This window comes from Sinohyriopsis cumingii, chromosome 15 (assembly GCF_028554795.1).
Source record: "Sinohyriopsis cumingii isolate HCF-2022 chromosome 15, ASM2855479v2, whole genome shotgun sequence".
NCBI classification, from domain to species: Eukaryota; Metazoa; Mollusca; class Bivalvia; order Unionida; family Unionidae; genus Sinohyriopsis; species Sinohyriopsis cumingii.
The window spans coordinates 57,661,094-57,680,767 of record NC_142975.1 but is presented as its reverse complement, the minus strand read 5'-3'; the positions used below and the strand labels follow the sequence as shown (position 1 = coordinate 57,680,767).

General features: G+C 34.5%; 1 protein-coding gene across 4 annotated transcripts in view; it reads right to left on the bottom strand.

Moving 5' to 3' along the window:
- The window catches only part of LOC149781860 (cilia- and flagella-associated protein 74-like), a 193,628-nt gene that overhangs the window by 143,894 nt on the left and 30,060 nt on the right, over window positions 1-19,674 (bottom strand). For all 4 annotated transcript variants that reach the window (XM_089936056.1, XM_089936057.1, XM_089936059.1 and 1 more), the window contains exons 10-18: window positions 17,822-17,954; window positions 12,810-12,920; window positions 11,990-12,122; window positions 11,496-11,623; window positions 8,532-8,651; window positions 7,126-7,244; window positions 6,560-6,626; window positions 3,961-4,050; window positions 3,028-3,151 (exon numbers count right to left, since the gene is read on the bottom strand). In XM_089936056.1, the coding sequence (XP_089792182.1) occupies window positions 3,028-3,151; window positions 3,961-4,050; window positions 6,560-6,626; window positions 7,126-7,244; window positions 8,532-8,651; window positions 11,496-11,623; window positions 11,990-12,122; window positions 12,810-12,920; window positions 17,822-17,954 (1,025 nt within the window). The remainder of the gene's footprint in view (window positions 1-3,027; window positions 3,152-3,960; window positions 4,051-6,559; window positions 6,627-7,125; window positions 7,245-8,531; window positions 8,652-11,495; window positions 11,624-11,989; window positions 12,123-12,809; window positions 12,921-17,821; window positions 17,955-19,674) is intronic.

The following is a 19,674-nucleotide window of genomic DNA, read 5'->3' as shown; positions in this document are numbered from 1 at the left end:
AACTGTACCAAAGCATATGTTATATTCTATTTTGGATAATGATCAAAAATCTTCTGTCACAATTTGCAAGATGGACAGACAGGTCTTTGTTCTGGCCTATATCTTTCTTTCCTTGAGTGTGAAACGTGTTCAAGATCAAGTAACAATAACTTAAATGTGATGGGAGCTCACTTCTTGTCCTGGAATAGCAGTGATGGAAGTTAGCTATTTATGATACTGAAGCTTTATCAGCGACATGTACTCTGCTCATACCACTAGAAGACAACTCTCCTACTTCCCTCATAGACTTCCAAAAGTAGTCTTGTTAAAGCAATTCTGTGCCTCACTGATTCTGAGAAATGCTTCTTCCTGAGAGTTAGTTGGATACAAGCCAGGCATACAGGCTGAACATCTCTGGCTTGGATGCATTTGCATTTGACTCAGCATACATGGAGATGGCAGGACTGTCCTTGGAATCTCTGCTGTCTGTTAAACTGGGGATGTAGATGATCCATGCTAATTCCTGCTTGTGATAAGTCATCAGGCTAAATCAGTCCTTGGATTCCCTTTCTGCAAGACTCTGGGAATAAGAAACATATGGGGAAATGGGTATTTTGAGCTTGACTTTCCAACCTGCCACAAGGAGGACCATAAAAGGCAACTCCAGTGAATTCAGACTGTACTGACAAGCTGAAAGAACCATGCAGTGTAGACTGGCTGATTGGATAGTGAATCTGCCTGGAACTGGAGAATTTCTGAGGTGCAAAGATGTGGGTGCTGATTTGTCAATGAGAACAGCAACTGAGAAAATCCCAAAAACTGAAACCAGAGGCCTGAGGTCTTTCTTTTGCCTCTTTAAGTTAAAGATGGAATGACAGGAAGAATTACAGTGTCTCCTGCCAGAATCAAACATTATTTGTTACGACCATCACCTCTAGAGTGCTGATATGCATGGAACACTCCAGAAAGGGTCAAACCCTGCTCACTTGAAAGTGAGACAGGAGGTGGACACTGTGGCCACTAATGCTGGCATATATGAAGCTAATATGTCTGGCAGTTTATCCTTCAGTCATAAACCAGGTAAGGTCATCACAATTGCTGGATGAGAATGCATTTTTGAAAACTAGAGCTTAATGTATTAGGCAGCTATGACAGTAGAGAGTGAATATTGAGCTGCCCTCCTGAGTATACAAACATGAGACAGTCTTGTATACATGTTGATGGAATTCTCAGAGAGGGATTTTGGGCTATGTTCAAATTGCAGAAACATACCCATCAAAATCAGTCCAGCATGATACCAAATGCTATAACTTTGAAATTCAGCTACTGTGCTCTAGACAGGATTTCTGGTCCACGAATGGGATGTCTTTGTCCATGGATGTACTTCATGTGTGTTTTGCAGACAGCCAGGTTGAAGCTGAATGGGTGTCATTGCCTTGCCAAAAAACTCCTATTGATGCCTGGGTATTGAAGATGCCTTTCAAAGCAGTGTCAAATACTGGTAACTCGATCAATGTAGAAGTTGTTTTGATATAGAAGGCTAGTCTTTAGAATTTCTTTCTATTTAATGAGATCAATGAAGGCATTAATTTTGTAAGGGACCAATGACATAGCAAGAGGAGGTTGATGACAGAAGACTATTTCAATCGATGCATGGGAAGCTGGATCTTCCTGAAAAAATGTTGGTTGAGGAAGGAAGATGGTGCTACTGAGCTTGTGTCTTTGAAGAGTTCACTGGCAAGGAAACCTCCTTTTAAGTCATTGACAACTTAACATCTAGCAAAGCAGGTGATGGAAATGGTGAATGAAGTTGGAAGCCTGTCCATACTGGGGAATGGTAATCTGACATTCACTTTCAGTGTCATCAAAGGTATCATATAAGTACTGGTTGTTGGAGACTGGGAGTCACTTTAGCCAGTACTGGGTTGAGAAAGCTGAGACTGGCAATTTGTGTTGGTCTGCAATACTTCACTGAGTCTTGTACTAGGTAATGTCAAAAGAATGGTTAACCCAAACTTTTGCTGGTTTATTCTAGACCTCTGGGAGAGAGCTGGGACTGGACAAGGTTGAGAATTTTAGTCTTGTACTGGGCGTACCAAGAAGACAGATCACTGTAACTGATCCTGTTGTAGCTAGAATCAAGGTCAAGAACAGGTTGACCTCTGGTCTCACATCCAGCTATAGAGGAATGATCACCATCTCAAGTACCTGGGGCAGTATGAGGTAATGGAAATGTCAGGACCAGTCAAGGTAAACACAGAACTTTTGTTGCTAAAAGAAGCTGAAAGATGTGGTGAATATTTTTTTTAACCTTGGGATGGCTGCATTTGCAAGGAAATGGATGTACTCCTATTGTATTATGATTGGGTAACATTACTAATGACAAAATGCAATATTTTGCAAAATGATGAACATTTATATCTATGGAAAAAATTACTTCAAAGTATCAATTTGTACATATTGGTAGTGCAATTGACAAAATATCATATTACTGTACTGAATTATTACCTCAGTGTTCTCTGAATGTGATAGCAGATCTAGATCTGTGCAGTTTCTTTGGAACAATCAGTAGAACAAACAATAAAGACCCTGATCTGCCAGTACATTATGTGATAGGAGGTTAGCATCAATGTTATTTGCAGTTAGTACTGTAAATATAATGTTTTGATGCCATAAATCAAGGTCATCTAGCATCTGACACGGAATTATTATCAGCCATAAGCCTTAAAACATTTAAAAATCAAACAATTTCTATGCTAACATTTGATATCACAAACTGACCATCCATAGTTGTAGCTCAATCTTTCATTAGAAAATGTTAAAGCACAGATTTTCAAAACCACTTTTTCATAGACAAGCTCTGTAGAAATACAATTTGTTGAAACAGACTAATCATGTCCATTTGCAATTGGTCAGTTGTAAGTTTGATGGAATGCTTTAAAATCTTGTCCTTAAAATTCATCAAAAAAGAAAATTAAATTTGTGTAAACTTTCATATTTTCTCATTACTATGGCAAAAGCAAATTAAATGTAAAATGTTGTAGTTACCTGTAACCTTAAAAAATTCAAAGTTAGTTCCAAGGGCCCCCTTGTTTGTCAGAGTGACGGTTTTCTTCAGGGTCTCTCCAATGACAGTTGTACCAAACTGAACAGTGCTAATATCCACAGAAAGCTGGAATAACATAAAAGTTCTGTTATTTCTTGTCATACAAACTAAAATATGAGGTAAGAAAAATATAGGAATGCAAATAAAATTATTGTAAAATTAGATCTAAAACAGTCAACATTAAGTTTATATGCCTGTCATTGAGTCCATAAAAAAAAAGGATAACTTTAGGCCCTAAATCATAAATCATATTCCTGTCTAAACAAAATAAGAGTTATAATTTTACTAGAAAAGTTTGTATATCCGACTGTTAGACAGTTCGGAGTCTACACAAATTTACAAATATATTTTTTGGATAAAAAGAAACTGAATTTCAGTCTCTGCCAGTATGAATGATGGTTTAGGTGGAATTCAAACAATTAAACTGTATGAATGAAAACCTGATGAACAGTTTCATCCTCCATCTGACAATAACAGAGTGAGAATGGTGTGTAAAGGTATGATTTCTCAAACAGCAAAGGAAAAACTTGACTGAAAAATGGCTGTAAAGTTGTCTGGATTTTACCAGTGGTAAAACTCTGTATTCTGAAGAAAGAAACATGATATTGTGAACACTCGGAATAAGGCTAAAACAAGAAATCTTTTTATGTTCAATATGGTTTGAATCACAGAATTTTTCACGATCTTTTTTCATGTCCATATATGTTTAATTCCAATGACTTAGAGATGCAACAAGCATCAAATTAAATCCTGCTTCGGGGGGCTTTGGAAGTTTCATATCCAGAATATAAGACTCTCTCTCTCTCTATCTCTCTCTCTCTCTATCTGTATTGTCTGTCTCTCTCTCTCTCTCTTTAACTTAAAATTGGTCATACATCACATTTCTTAGTGGTGAATTTTATGGGAATCGAAAATGGTCCAGTCTGGGAGAGGAACTTCACTTCTCCTTCAAGATCCTCATTTATCTATAATAAAAAAAGAATGCTTACAAAATAATGTGCATACATTTCAGAACAGACTTCAAAACCAAATAACATTTGAGCTTTTAAACTTTGTATAATTGAGTTTGCAATTTACGACTCAATGCTACAGGTTCATGGATGGAATCTAAGACTGGCATAAAACTAGAAATAAACAGGGGCAATATTTATGAGAGTATATTCATTGTAAAGGTATAAAGGAATGCAATAAGCAGCATTGCAGGTGTAAAGAATCATGATAAATATATTGAATAATAATCTAATGAAATATATGCTGCATCAATGCATAAATACCTACATTTAGGCAACTCACAAAGCTGATCAAGAAATCAATATGACATAGATAATTATCTGAATCACAAGCCAACACACTAAATATGCAGTCTAATTAAATTCAATAGATCTGACAACACAAACAAGTACACTATGCAATCCGATTAAAATCACTAGCCAATACACTAAATATGCAATCTGATTAAAATCAACAGCTCTGACACCAAAAGCCAATATGCTAAGAATGCAATCTGATTAAAATCAACACTCTGACATCAAAAGCCAATACACTAAGAATGCAATCTGATTAAAATCAACAGCTCTGACATTACAAGGCAATACACTAAATATTCAATCTGATTAAAATCAACAGCTCTGACATCAAAAGCCAATACACTAAACATGCAATCTGATTAAAATCAACAGCTCTGACATCACAAGCCATTGTACTTAATATGCAATCTGATTTATATCAACAGCTCAAACCTCACAAGTGAATACACTAAACATGCAATCTGATTAAAATCAACAGCTCTGACATAACAAGCCAATACACTAAACATGCAATCTGATTAAAATCACAAGCCAATATGCTAAAAATGCAATCTGATTTAAATCAACAGCTCTGACATAACAAGCCAATACACTAAACATGCAGTCAGATTAAAATCACAAGCCAATATGCTAAACATGCAATCTGATTTAAATCAACAGCTCTGACATCACAAGCCAATACACTAAATATGCAATCTGATTTAAATCAACAGCTTCAACCACACAAGCCAACACACTAAACATGCAATCTGATTTTATATCAACAGCTCTGACCTCACAAGCCAATGTACCAAATATGCAATCTGATTTAAATCAACAGCTATGACCTCACAAGCCAATACACTAAATATGCAATCTGATTAAAATCAACAGCTCTGAAATCACAAGTCAGTAAACTGAATATGCAATCTGATTTATATCAACAGCTCAGCTCTGACATCACAAGCCAATACACTAGATAGGAAATCTGATTAAATTCAAGAGCTCTGAAATCACAAGCCAATACACTAAATATGCAATCTGATTAAAAGCACAAGCCAATACACTAAGAATGCAATCTGATTTAAATCAACAGCTCTGAAGTCACAAGCCAATACACTAAATATGCAATCTGATTAAAATCAACAGCTCTGACATCAAAAGCCAATACACTAAGAATGCAATTTGATTAAAATCACCAGCTCTGAAGTCACAAGCCAATACACTAAATATGCAATCTGATTAAAATCAAGAGCCCTGACATCATGAAGATCTGACAGATACAGACAGAATGTCATCATCTATTCACCTTTTATGCACCAATCAAATTACAACCTTCACATAAATGAATTCAACATGAACAACTTCATTAAGAATATATTGTTTCTAATGAAAACTCTCCTTATTAAACATGAAATGATATATTTGATCATTTGATCTGATTGGTTACAAAAATAAGCAAGCCAGGAATTCAAAATGTGTACCTTTGTTGGTGCCTGTCTTTAATTTAACCAGATAAACTATAAATCAGTTCAAAGAACACAAATGCCTGCCAATTTGTTTTTGTAAGACCCTACAGTCAAATGTGCATGAGACACTGACCTAAATGTAAAACTTAAAGTGACTGACTTGTTTGTCAAAGCTACCTAATTTTGTTATATGGTGACTTTGTATTCACCATCACTCATCCACACATAAAACTGCATGCCTTTATGACCAACAATACAAAAGTAATTGACCTAAACATAAGATGTTATGAAATTACAGGATAGTGAAATGTAGGTAACAGTGACTTCATTTTGGGTGGGATGGTATTGTACTCACCAAGACACATTTACAAAGTTGCATGATCCTGAGGCCAAAAATGTCAAAGCAACTGATTTAATGCATAACTTAATTAGTCACCAAAACATGCAATGTCGGTCAGGGACTTGTTTATGGTTAATAGTTTTGCACATGTCAAGACATAGCTCCATGGTTCTCGGGCAAAATATTCCAGGAAACTAGACTAAATGCAAAGCTTAACCTATGTGTGATGGATGTATGGATAGAAAACACTAGTCATATATACCCCTTCCATATATGCGGTAGAGTACAAAGACTATCTCCAATAAATCTAGTTGCCATTTATTGTCAATAATTACCATACTGTGCACAACAAAAATGCTCATCATAAAAATAATCTTACCATAGGTTTGAAAGTGACAAGCATTTCACAAGTCAACCCTGCTGACATCTGGCCTGGAGGATCAAACCTGAAATTGACAAGGAAAATCAGCTGTTGGAAACAAAAACATGTTGAAGCTTTTAAGCTGGGTGTATGTTTCTCTCATATTCAAATTCCAAATTTGTGATAATTTCTTTCATATAACTCTAAACTATCAACATTCAAGAACTTCAATGAATAAATCGATATCATATTTTCTATAACGTGAAAGTTTTCCCTTTTTAAATAAAAAAAATGGACTGGAATATAAATTTCAGATGTGTGATAAACTTTTCACCTAAAAAATGATGAAAGAAAGTGAAGTTTTGACAACTGTCATTTGTATCTGGTAGATATTGACAACTGTCCAGGTGACTAACCATACTAGACAAATGTGTTCTTACAGAAAAGTTCTTACTCTGCCTGCCAAAAATTGGTAAAACAGTATGAATGTGGAATTTGTAATGAATGACTTATGGGTAATAGTAGTTGGATGGACACTGGGAATTCATGAATTTAAAGAACATACAAAGGGTGACAAAACTTACTCTATTGTGATGAAATCCTTTAGTCTCTCTGTGATGTCCAGATATTTACAATAGTTTACTGTGTATGACACATTGGTTAGGATCACCTTTTTCTTGTATGTCTTCCCCACATCAAAATCCTGCAATATCAGCAAGAGTGCAATATTATTAGTCTGACCTCATACCTGAAACTGTGTGAATTTTCTATAGTTGTATAAACCAATACCACAAAACATGACATAATCTGAAAGCAAAAATGGATGTGCACTTATCAAACTAGTCTTCAAGTCCGAGAAAAATTTAATAAATATGTACATCGATGCTTCCCTCACATTACATCTTGAAATCAGTACAATAAATGACTAATCAAGTTCTCAAATCAAAATTATTATCCTTCCAAAATATTTCAAATGCAATGTTTGTTTTTTTACAGTAAAGGCATGAAAATATTCAGTTTCTTGAACAATGTAGTATGAATGCAAAAGAATCAACACAATGATATTAAACTTTTAAGGAAATTATGTTTACATACCATAAAATGAATGACATCAGGTTTGCTGTGAAAAGGACAACCAGTAACGTACCTTGAAGTGAATGATATCAGGTTTGCTGTAAAAAGGACAACCAGTAAATGTACCTTGAAGTGAATGACACCATGTTTGCTGTAAAATGGACAACCAGTAACGTACCTTGAAGTGAATGACACCATGTTTGCTGTAAAATGGACAACCAGTAACGTACCTTGAAGTGAATGACACCATGTTTGCTGTAAAATGGACAACCAGTAACGTACCTTGAAGTGAATGACACCATGTTTGCTGTAAAATGGACAACCAGTAACGTACCTTGAAGTGAATAACACCATGTTTGCTGTAAAATGGACAACCAGTAACATACCTTGAAGTGAATGACACTATGTTTGCTGTAAAAAGGACAACCAGTAAATGTACCTTGAAGTGAATGACACCACATTTGCTGTAAAATGGACAACCAGTAAATGTACCTTGAAGTGAATGACACCACATTTGCTGTAAAATGGACAACCAGTAACGTACCTTGAAGTGAATGACACCATGTTTGCTGTAAAACGGACAACCAGTAAATGTACCTTGAAGTGAATGACACCATGTTTGCTGTAAAATGGACAACCAGTAAATGTACCTTGAAGTGAATGACACCATGTTTGCTGTAAAACGGACAACCAGTAAATGTACCTTGAAGTGAATGACATCAGGTTTGCTGTAAAAAGGACAACCAGTAAATGTACCTTGAAGTGAATGACACCACATTTGCTGTAAAATGGACAACCAGTAACGTACCTTGAAGTGAATGACATCAGGTTTGCTGTAAAATGGACAGACAACCAGTAACAAACCTTAAAGTGAATGACATCCTGTTTGATGTAAAATGGACAACCAGTAACGTACCTTGAAGTGAATGACATCAGGTTTGCTGTAAAATGGACAACCAGTAAACTCTCTTCCTGCAGCTACTTGTTTAACTACTATGCCAGATCTGTGTTTCTCTAAAACCTTGTTTAAAATTTCCTGTAGAGAAACAAAAATAAATTTATTTAGACTTATTCATGAAAAATCTGAGATGTCCATGAAAGAAACTCAAGAGGGTGGTCAAATTTAACTTTGTGGGACAGATGTCTATAGGCCGAGGAATCTCTCAGTGGCTTGGGGTATTTAGACATGTGCATTTATATACAGTAAAACATTGCTTCTATAGGAAAAATTAGGAATTTATTCTGTCCATAATGAATAAGTGTCCACTGGTTTGAAACTAATAACAGAATGTTCAGGGCCCACAAAGTACTATCATGGTATAACTTGTGCTCCATTGTTTTCTCTTAAATTAAATGATATGTAATTCATAAATCTGAGTGAGAAACTTTTTTAGACCACCACATTCTTTGGTCCTTGAATGTGTATGTCAGACCACCACATTCTTTGGTCCTTGAATATGTATGTCAGACCACCACATTCTTAGTTCCTTGAATGTATATGTCAGACCACCACAATTCTTTGGTCCTTGAATGTGTATGTCAGACCACCACATTCTTTGGTCCTTGAATATGTATGTCAGACCACCACATTCTTTGGTCCTTGAATGTGTATGTCAGACCACCACATTCTTTGGTCCTTGAATGTGTATGTCAGATGGCTGAGAAAACATATGTTACCATTGCTTTACTCTAGAATAAGCAATGGCTGTACACAGGAATCATTGAAGACAAGCACAAACATTGTTAATACCTAAAAAAATGTACAAATCCCATATAGATAAAAAGGACACATTACATTGTTAATACCTAATAAATGAACAAATCCCATATAAATAAAAAGGACACATTACATTATTAATACCTAATATTTGTACAAATCCCATATAGATAAAAAGGACACATTACATTGTTAATACCTAAAACAAATCCCATATAGATAAAAAGGACACATTACATTGTTAATACCTAATACAAATCCCATATAGATAAAAAGGACACATTACATTATTAATACCTAATAATTGTACAAATCCCACATAGATAAGAAGGACACATTACATTGTTAATACCTAATATAAATCCCATATTGATATAAAGGACAAACTACACTGTTAATACCTAATATAAATCCCATATTGATATAAAGGACAAACTACATTGTTAATACCTAATAAATGTACCAATCCCATATCAATAAAAAGGACACATTACATTGTTAATACCCAATACAAATCCCATATAGATAAAAAGGACACATTACATTGTTAATACCTAATAATTGTACAAATCCCATATAGATAAAAAGGACACAATACATTGTTAATACCTAATACAAATCCCATATAGATAAATAGGACACATTACATTGTTAATACCTAATAATTGTACAAATCCCATATACATAAAAAGGACACAATAAATTGTTAATACCTAATACAAATCCCATATAGGTAAAAAGGACACATTACACTGTTATTACCCAATACAAATCCCATATAGATAAAAAGGACACATTACATTGTTAATACCTAATAATTGTACAAATCCCATATAGATAAAAAGGACACATTACATTGTTAATATGTAATAAATGTACAAATCCCATATAGATAAAAAGGACACAATACATTGTTAATACCTAATACAAATCCCATATATTAGATAAAAAGGACACATTACATTGTTAATACCTAATAATTGTACAAATCCCATATGCATAAAAAGGACACAATAAATTGTTAATACCTAATACAAATCCCATATAGATAAAAAGGACACATCACATTGTTAATACCTAATAATTGTATAAAACCCATATAGATAAAAAGGACACATTACATTGTTAATACCTAATACAAATCCCATATAGATATAAAGGACACATCACATTGTTAATACCTAATAATTGTACAAATCCCATATAGATAAAAAGGACACAATGCATTGTTATTACCTAATACAAATCCCATATAGATAAAAAGGACACATTACATTGTTAATACCTAATACAAATCCCCTACAGACAAAAAGAACTCATCACAATGTTAATACCTAATACAAATCCCATAAAAATAAAAAGGACACATTACATTATTAATACCTAATAAATGTACAAATCCCATACAGATAAAAAAAGGACACATTACATTGTTAATACCTAACACAAATCCCATATAGATAAAAAGGACAGATTACACTGTTAATACCTAATTCAAATCCCATAAAGATAAAAAGGACACATTACATTATTAATACCTAATAAATGTACAAATCCCATATAGATAAAAAAGGACACATTACATTGTTAATACCTAATAAATGTACAAATCCCATATAGATAAAAGGACAGATTACACTGTTAATACCTAATACAAATCCCATAAAGATAAAAAGGACACATTACATTATTAATACCTAAGAAATGTACAAATCCCATACAGATAAAAAAGGACACATTACATTGTTAATACCTAATAAATGTACAAATCCCATGTAGAAAAAAGGACACATTACATTGTTAATACCTAACACAAATCCCATATAGATAAAAAGGGCAGATTACACTGTTAATACCTAATACAAATCCCATATAGATAAAAAGGACACATTACATTGTTAATACCTAATACAAATCCCATATAGATAAAAAGGACACATTACATTGTTAATACCTAATAAATTTACAAATCCCATGTAGAAAAAGGACACATTACACTGTTAATACCTAATACAAATCCCATATAGATAAAAAGGACACATTACATTGTGACAAGCAAAAACATGTTGCACTTTGTAAGCTACACCTGAATTACAGGTGTTGACAAAACCAATACACACAATTCATCTTTGCTAGTTTTGTATGGATAATAATTCAACCCACCTTGTCCATTTTGGAGGCCCCAGGAATTTTAAGAGGGGAGGTCTCGATATCTTTTGGTACTTTGTATGGCTTATGCCGATCCCAGAGTCCTTCAAATTCAGGTTTGGCTAGATCCACATTGGTCTCCTCTACAACAATAAATGCTGGTTATTTAAAATTGTTATATAATAATTCAAAATAGTGTCATATTAGTATATCACCTTACATCATATTGTGACATAATTGCTAATAACATCATACTCTAGTGCCAATGAGTAATGCAAAGCATTTACTTTTGTGTGATAAATAGAGTATATCTCTGTAATGGTACAAACTTTTGCTGTTAAGAGGTGAATTATATACAGGAAATCGCAACATGCTGGATATGAGAGGTAACTCTGTGTGTGTGTGTGTGTGTGTGTGTGTGTGTGTGTATGTTAAGTAGCATTTTAATTCAATCCTGGTTATACAATGATTAAACGTTAAGTCCCCCCAAAAAGAGTCACCATACATACCATCAGTATCTTGGTCACTGGAGTCACTAGACTTCCTCTCAACTCGTGGGGATTCGTTAACAATAATCTCTTTCTTTTGATCATTTGGCTCCTTTCTGACTGATACCTCTCTTTCATCTTCATCCATGTCATTCTATATACAAAAAGTGTTTAATCTGTACAGCATGTTAACTCAGTAAACTGAAACCTGAACTTCCCTGTGACCTTAAAGTTTTACAGTTGGACCCATCAATTTAAGGTATATACTTTATGTCATTTTATAAATCTGAGTTCAGTACTAATGACAATCAGTTCTTAAGATACACTGTCAAGTTCAAAAGCCATCAAAGAAAATTCAACTCAAACTTGATGGAAGAGAAATAACAAACAGCTGACAGAACTGTAAATTCTGTAATTTATGTTGTGACACTGATTGTAAAGTGGGCGCCAAACGGTACGACCATTCTATCAAACCTTGCATTCACGTTATATATCAAAGAAAATATTAAACAAATATGCAACAACCTTGTGGGTCAATGTGCATAACTTATATGGATTCTGCATAATACTTTGTCTTGCATGCACACTCTCTATCAATAACTTCCAATCCAAAACACAACAGACAATAGAATGTACAGAATCCCCCAAAATCCAAACTTTTAATGGTTGCTCCATATATCTGTGTATGTTTTCAACAATTACTAGGAATACTGGAAAGATGAAGGAAAACAGGTGCCCTGCTACCTTACCAACCATGGAAACATGAGTGTAAAATTTTGAGACTTTGTACAAATGCAATCAAATCAATAAATCCTGAGTTCGTAAAACCATGTAAAGGTACCTCATCTTTGACATCTAAAGAGTCTTTGACGGAGCTGTCCAAGTCAAAACCAGTCATCCTGCTGTACTCCTGGAAAACTTTAAGGGGCTTTTTCTTGGTAGGGCCAACAATCTGAAAGGAAGACAATGTAATATATTAGGTCTACTTTAGATAAAAAACAGTTTAGAGTGTGACACTAAATCATGCCAGAAAATATAAACTACAACATGGATACCTTTCATTTCTTTAGGAAACTATAAAGAGAAGCATGTATTTGTCAAGCATATAAATACCTCTTTTGAGGTGACATGTCACCAAAAGCATTGCTCAGGATGATGTAACACTGACAGCTTAACACTAATGTACCATAGTAATGGGTCAGCATATCACAAAGTGCATTGTTTGGGATGATGTAACATTCACCACCTAACATTAGCATAAGTATTGTTGGATCAACACGTCATCAAGAGCATATCTCAGTAAGATGTAATGTTTACAGCTTGATAATAGTATGCTGTATGTAGTACTGGTTCAACATGCCAAAAACAGCATTGCACACAATTATGTAATGTTCACGGCCTGATATTACAGCACTGTGGTACTAGTTCAACATGTCACAAAGTGAATTGCTTAGTATGATGTAACATTAACAGCCAGACACTAGTGTACCATCTTACTGGACAAACATGTCACAAAGAACACTGCTCAGTATGATGTAACATTCAGAGTCTGACACTAGCGTACAGGATTACTGGGTAAACGTGTCACAAAAAGCAATGTTCAGTATGATTTATCATTCACAGCCTGACACTAGGGTACTGTATAAATGGGTCAACATGTCACAAAGAGCTTTGCTTAGAATGACACAACATTTCACAACCTGACACTAGTGTACTGAAGTACTGGGTCAACATGTGACAAACTTCATTGCTCTGTATGAAGTAACATTTCACAATGTGACACAAGTGTACTGTAGTACTGGGTCAATGTGTCACAAAGACCATTACCCATTATGATATAACATTTCACAGCATGACACTGCTGTACTGGAGTACTAGGTCAGCATGTCACCAAGACCATTACTCATAATGACTTCACTGCCTGACACTAGTGTACTATAGTTAAGGGTCAATGGAGACCAATCACTATACAAAAATTAATTTGTTCTTTATTTTCATGTGACAGTGAACGCAGCAGCCAAATAAGAACAGTCTATTTCAACAAATAGTTCTTACAAATAATACATGCTTCCAGTGTTGGAATTTTTACATAATTCACTCTTACTTGCATCATGGTGAATTAGAAAAAAGTGCAACACTCAAACAGGTTTTTATCTATTGTTAGTGCACTTTAGCTCATTATTTCTTAAATATAAGTAATAACCATTCAGGATCACACATTTTACATCATAAGTAAATGAAAAGCTTTGCTGTACTCCTGACCCAAAAGATTCTAATGGCAGAGTCCCAACATAGATATCTTGCATGATCACATCATACAGGGCTCTATTAAATAAAGTAAGACTGATTACATTTTATAATTTTCCAGCTTTTCTGTGGAAGATGTTTCTCATATGAATTAGACTTCTGACCTTTAACAAAATATACTGATCACTACCTTTACATAGTCTATGAGTATTGGCAGAGTTGCCAGTCTGTTTAATACCTTGTGCAACCTTACTCATGGGCTTCTGGTAAGACTGAATAGATACAGTCCTCATGACCCTAACTTATGGTATCTGAACTTTACCTGAGTGCATAAATTAAATAATTCAAAGTTATATGTGACAGAAATGGCAATCTGCATTACACCTCATAATTCCTTGCTCAGGGGCTTCACACAAGACTAACGTGACATTTTTTATCTTTCATATCATTAAATTAGGCTCCTGTGAAATAAACTTTTGACCTTTAACAGTCCCCCTACAGCTTCAATTTGTTTTAGTGACATTTGTCTTATGTTGAATTACATAACAATGATAATGAAAGAAGATTGGGCCATTTTAAATATTTTAACTGACTGACACATACAGCATGATCTGAGCAGTACCTAATATTTACCTAGCAATAGGTTCAATAATGTAATAACTAAGTGCATATATTATATACTGTTTTCCCAACAGCTGCCAGGATATCCTAAAAGCCCATTTAGAACCTACATTTCTCTTGAGTAGAAAGATGCCTGTGAAATGAACATTTTTCTCATGTTAGCTCACATGTTTGCCAGACAGATTGCTCCCAAAATGCATGACACTTCAAATAGCTTGAAAAAGTCAGCCAGTGCACACTAGTTTCACCTTGCTAATGAACTGGGTATCATGAATTCCAAAACTCTATCTTACATCAAAATAGTATCATTTAAAAATCCACTTCAGTTGTTTTTTAATGTTGAAAGTGAATGCTACACACTGTAATGGCTGAGATTGGTAGAGAGACACAATGAGAGCATGTTAGTTGTCAATTTCAATGCATCCAGTTATTAATTTACTTAAATATTGAATTATTTATTAACAGAATCACCTATCAACATATGTAATATGGCCAGGCACTGAACTATTATTTAATTTGTGATAAAAGTCTGAATTTAGAAAGTCATATATTTTGTTTCAGTTTTGATATTTCTATGATCTCTCAGATAAATTCATGAAGTTACTCAATAAAACCAAGGACTTTTCAATGCTAAAACCAACTTTCTCAAATTCAAGAAGATTTGAAGACAACCAACCAAATTCAAGAAGATTTGAAAAAGAGAACTATTCAAATTCAAGGAGATTTGAAGACAACCAATCAAATTCAAGGAGATTTGAAGACAACCAATCAAATTCAAGGAGATTTGAAGACAACCAATCAAATTCAAGAAGATTTGAAGACAACCATTCAAATTCAAGGATTTTATGGTTACAAATAAAAAGATATATTTGTCCAGTCATTAATAATTCAGATGTCTCAACACTCTAAACCATGGTTTGTACATGCCTTTCTTCACTGCATACATGCCAACCCCAAGAGAGGTATAAGCACAAGTTTTGAAATTTAAGTGACAAAGAATAATCTGAGCATAAAAACTGGAATCTATACATTAAAAGTATTCATGTTAGCACCCCTACTTTGCTAAGGCTACAACATAATAACTAATATATTACATGCGATAATTACAATACACTGCGAAAAATGTACTTTTATTAATTACTAACTTGGATCACAGGTCAAAATACTTGGCAAAAATTAGCAAAATCAATGTAGATTAGAACCAGAATATAAACACAAAACATACTGAAAAACTAGGTACATTCAACACTCACTTTAACTATTCTACATGTCTAACTTTTGCTGAATGATAGTATAAAGTTTCAAATTAAAGAAACCCTTCTGTTTTGGTCACATACAGTTGCTATAAATAGAAACTTTGGAAAGTACAGATTAATCTATGATGGACAAATTAGTTCTTATGCTATTCTTATGCAGTCATTCATTTTAGAATATTTTCAAATTGTTATGATGAGTGGAGTTAAAGAGGTGATAATATAAATGACAAACACAACATTTTGTTGTTCTATTTGTATTTTATTTTTTAATGTACTGAAAACACATAATCCATATACAGGAGAACATAAGACGCAATTCAATGAAAAAAGTGTAATGATTATGCCAAAAGCATAATGGTTGGCATGTTCACTCGACACATCTATTTTAAAAGAGTAATGTGCCTGGTCTAAAAATGACCAGAGTTGGCACCAACTTACTGATTCTGGTTGTTCGAAAAGTCCCACTCGCTTGGAAACATGCAAGCTAACTAGAAACAATGTTCACTACAGGGATTTGAATTTTGTGTATAATGTGTGTGTGTTTTGGACTTTTAACGTAGCTTTATCAATTTCTCAGTCATGTTGCTATGGTGTCTGCAGTGTGGCAGTTTATAGTGATGTCTAGCACTGGGGCATCATGCTGCAGACATATAGCATGATGATGTCTCACTCAGTCTCATTATCCTGACACCAGGTCGACCAGTCCTAACACTGACCTCTTAATGCTGAGCGCCAAGTGAGGCAGCTGTTAGTTCCATTTTTTTAAGTCTTTGGTATGACTAGGCTGTGGATCAAACCCGCAACCTCCCGCATCCAAGGCATACACTCTAACCACTAGACCACCAGAGCGGTTTTGTGTATAGTGGTGGTGGTGGTGGTGGTGGGGTTTAACGCCACTATTCAGCACGCGATAGGATATACATGGCGGCCAGTATAAATGGTGGAGGAAGAACCCGGGAAAACTCCGGAAAGAACCACTGACCCACGAGAAGCTACTGGCAAGCTTTCTCACATACCCACATTGGCTGAATCCAAGACTCAAACCGGCACAGAGAGAGGTGAGATGGCAGTGATCCGTAATGGATAGTGCTTTAGACCACTCGGCCAAATCGGGGCCCCTTGTGTATAGTGAGTGTAGCTTCTAATTAGGCTGCATGACCGGGTAGCTATCCTGAAAATGATGTATATGGAAGCTTACATACAGAAATTTGACAATAATCATGGCAGTATTCCCAGCAATCACTGCCATCATGATCAAATCTCTATATACAGTAATACCTCAATATAGTGCTGTCAAATGGAGACATAACATATACTACCTTATAGTGAGAATACCTTATAATGAAGTACATGATACAATGCTACATCATTATAAAGCAGTCCATGGGAGCCCAAAAATATATTACCTTACAATGAATTACATAATACATACAATTTTCACTACTGGGATTTATAACCATTCTTGCCTTATTACAAAAACTGTCATAATCAAAGGCTTTATAGCATCGGGGTGCTGTCCATATGAAAATAAGAGTAACATGTATCAGGAAATAAGGAGTGAATAGATGATATTTATAAATGAGGACCACTCGACTTAAAACTACTCTTGCAAATTTGTCATAAAGAAATGAAAATGGGAACTTGATTTTCATCCAAAACATTTTATGATTGCAACAGCTCATTTTATCTAAGCTATGTCTTGCTTATGTATACAACAATGAAAACAAACCTTTGACTTTTCCCTTTGGGGGTCTGACCAGAGATATGGTTGCTGCTTCTTCTTTTGTTTCATTCTTTCTTCTTCAATAAGAACCTTCTGCATAATCTCAGCATGCTTCTCCTTCTGACGAGCCTCAAAGTCCCTGCAACAATGTTAGATATTTTTCTGTAGAATAAATACGCCCCCCATGCAAACCACAATATATGTGTCCCAAAAATTCAAATATGTAAGAAAAAGTTTAGAAAAATTTCTATATTGCCATAAAAGACAAACGCAGGTATCTACAAGCATCCAAACTAAATTTCCTTTGTTTACTGAAAGTGGTTTATGTTTAATCATGCTAGAAATGTTTTTGTTTCTAAAATACAAAATCCAACAAGATTTAAAACATGCAAAAAATGTCAAAATTGCTGCAAATAGCCAGGTAAACAGTGGTTTAAAAGTTATACTCTAGATACAAGTCAGACATACAGTCTCTCTCTTATTGTGACCTTGACCTTGAGATAACAATAGGCTTAATAAATATGAAAAATTCTTGTAATGGCTTGAAAATTACATCAGGTCATCTAGGACCTTTACAAAATGTTTGATATCAATAAAAAGTCAATAAGTTTAAAAACAGATTTATATCTTACATACAGACAGATGGTATCTTACATACAGACATATGGTACCTTACATACAGACAGATGGTATCTTACATACAGACAGATTGTATCTTAAACACAGACAGATGGTATCTTAAACACAATCTGATGGTATCTTACATACAGACATATGGTATCTTACATACAGACATATGGTACCTTACATACAGACAGATGGTATCTTAAACACAGACAGATGGTATCTTATATACGGACAGATGGTATCTTACATACAGACATATGGTATCTTACTACAGACAGATGGTTATCTTACGTACAGACAGATGGTATCTTAAACACAGACAGATGGATGATCAGCAGAAAAACAATAAGACCCTTCTGATACTGCATAATAAATACAAATATGACACTTGGTAATAAACTTCTCAATACAGTGTTCCCTCTTTATAATGCTCTTTATTGCAATCATAAATGAATATTACATTCATTGCAAATCAGACCACCTTATACAAAGGTATGTTCAAACAAGACTGTATCACTGTAGAGCAAAAATTAGGAATTTAAAAAAAAACAATTTACTGATGTGAAACCACATAATATTATGTTTTTATGTTATAAACATCAAGAATCTAAAATCAAATGAGATCAATTATAAACAGAAGCCAAATGAATGGGATCGATGACCAGACCTACAGAAAACAGTATATTGAGTGACCTTATAAACAGAAGCCAAACCAATGGGATCGAAGACCAGACCTACAGACAACAGTAGTGAGTAACTTTATAAACAGAAGCCAAATAAATGGAATCAATGACCAGACCTACAGACAACAGTATAATGAGTGACCTTATAAACAGAAGCCAAATGAATGGGATTGAAGACCAGACCTACAGAAAACAGTACATTGAGTGACCTTATAAACAGAAAGCAAATAAGTGGGATGACCAGACCTAGAAACAACAGTATAGTGAGTGTCCCTATAAACAGAAGCCAAATGAATGGGATTGAAGAAAAGACCTTCAGATAACAGTATAGTGAGTGTCCTTATAAACAGAAGCCAAATGAATGGGATCCATGACCAGACCTACAGACAACAGTATAGCATGCCCTTATAAACAGAAGCCAAATAAATGGGATCCATGACCAGACCTACAGACAACAGTATAGCGTGTCCTTATAAACAGAAGCCAAATAAATGGGATCAATGACCAGATCTAGAGATAGCAGTTTGCTAAAGTACTTTATAAGAGAGA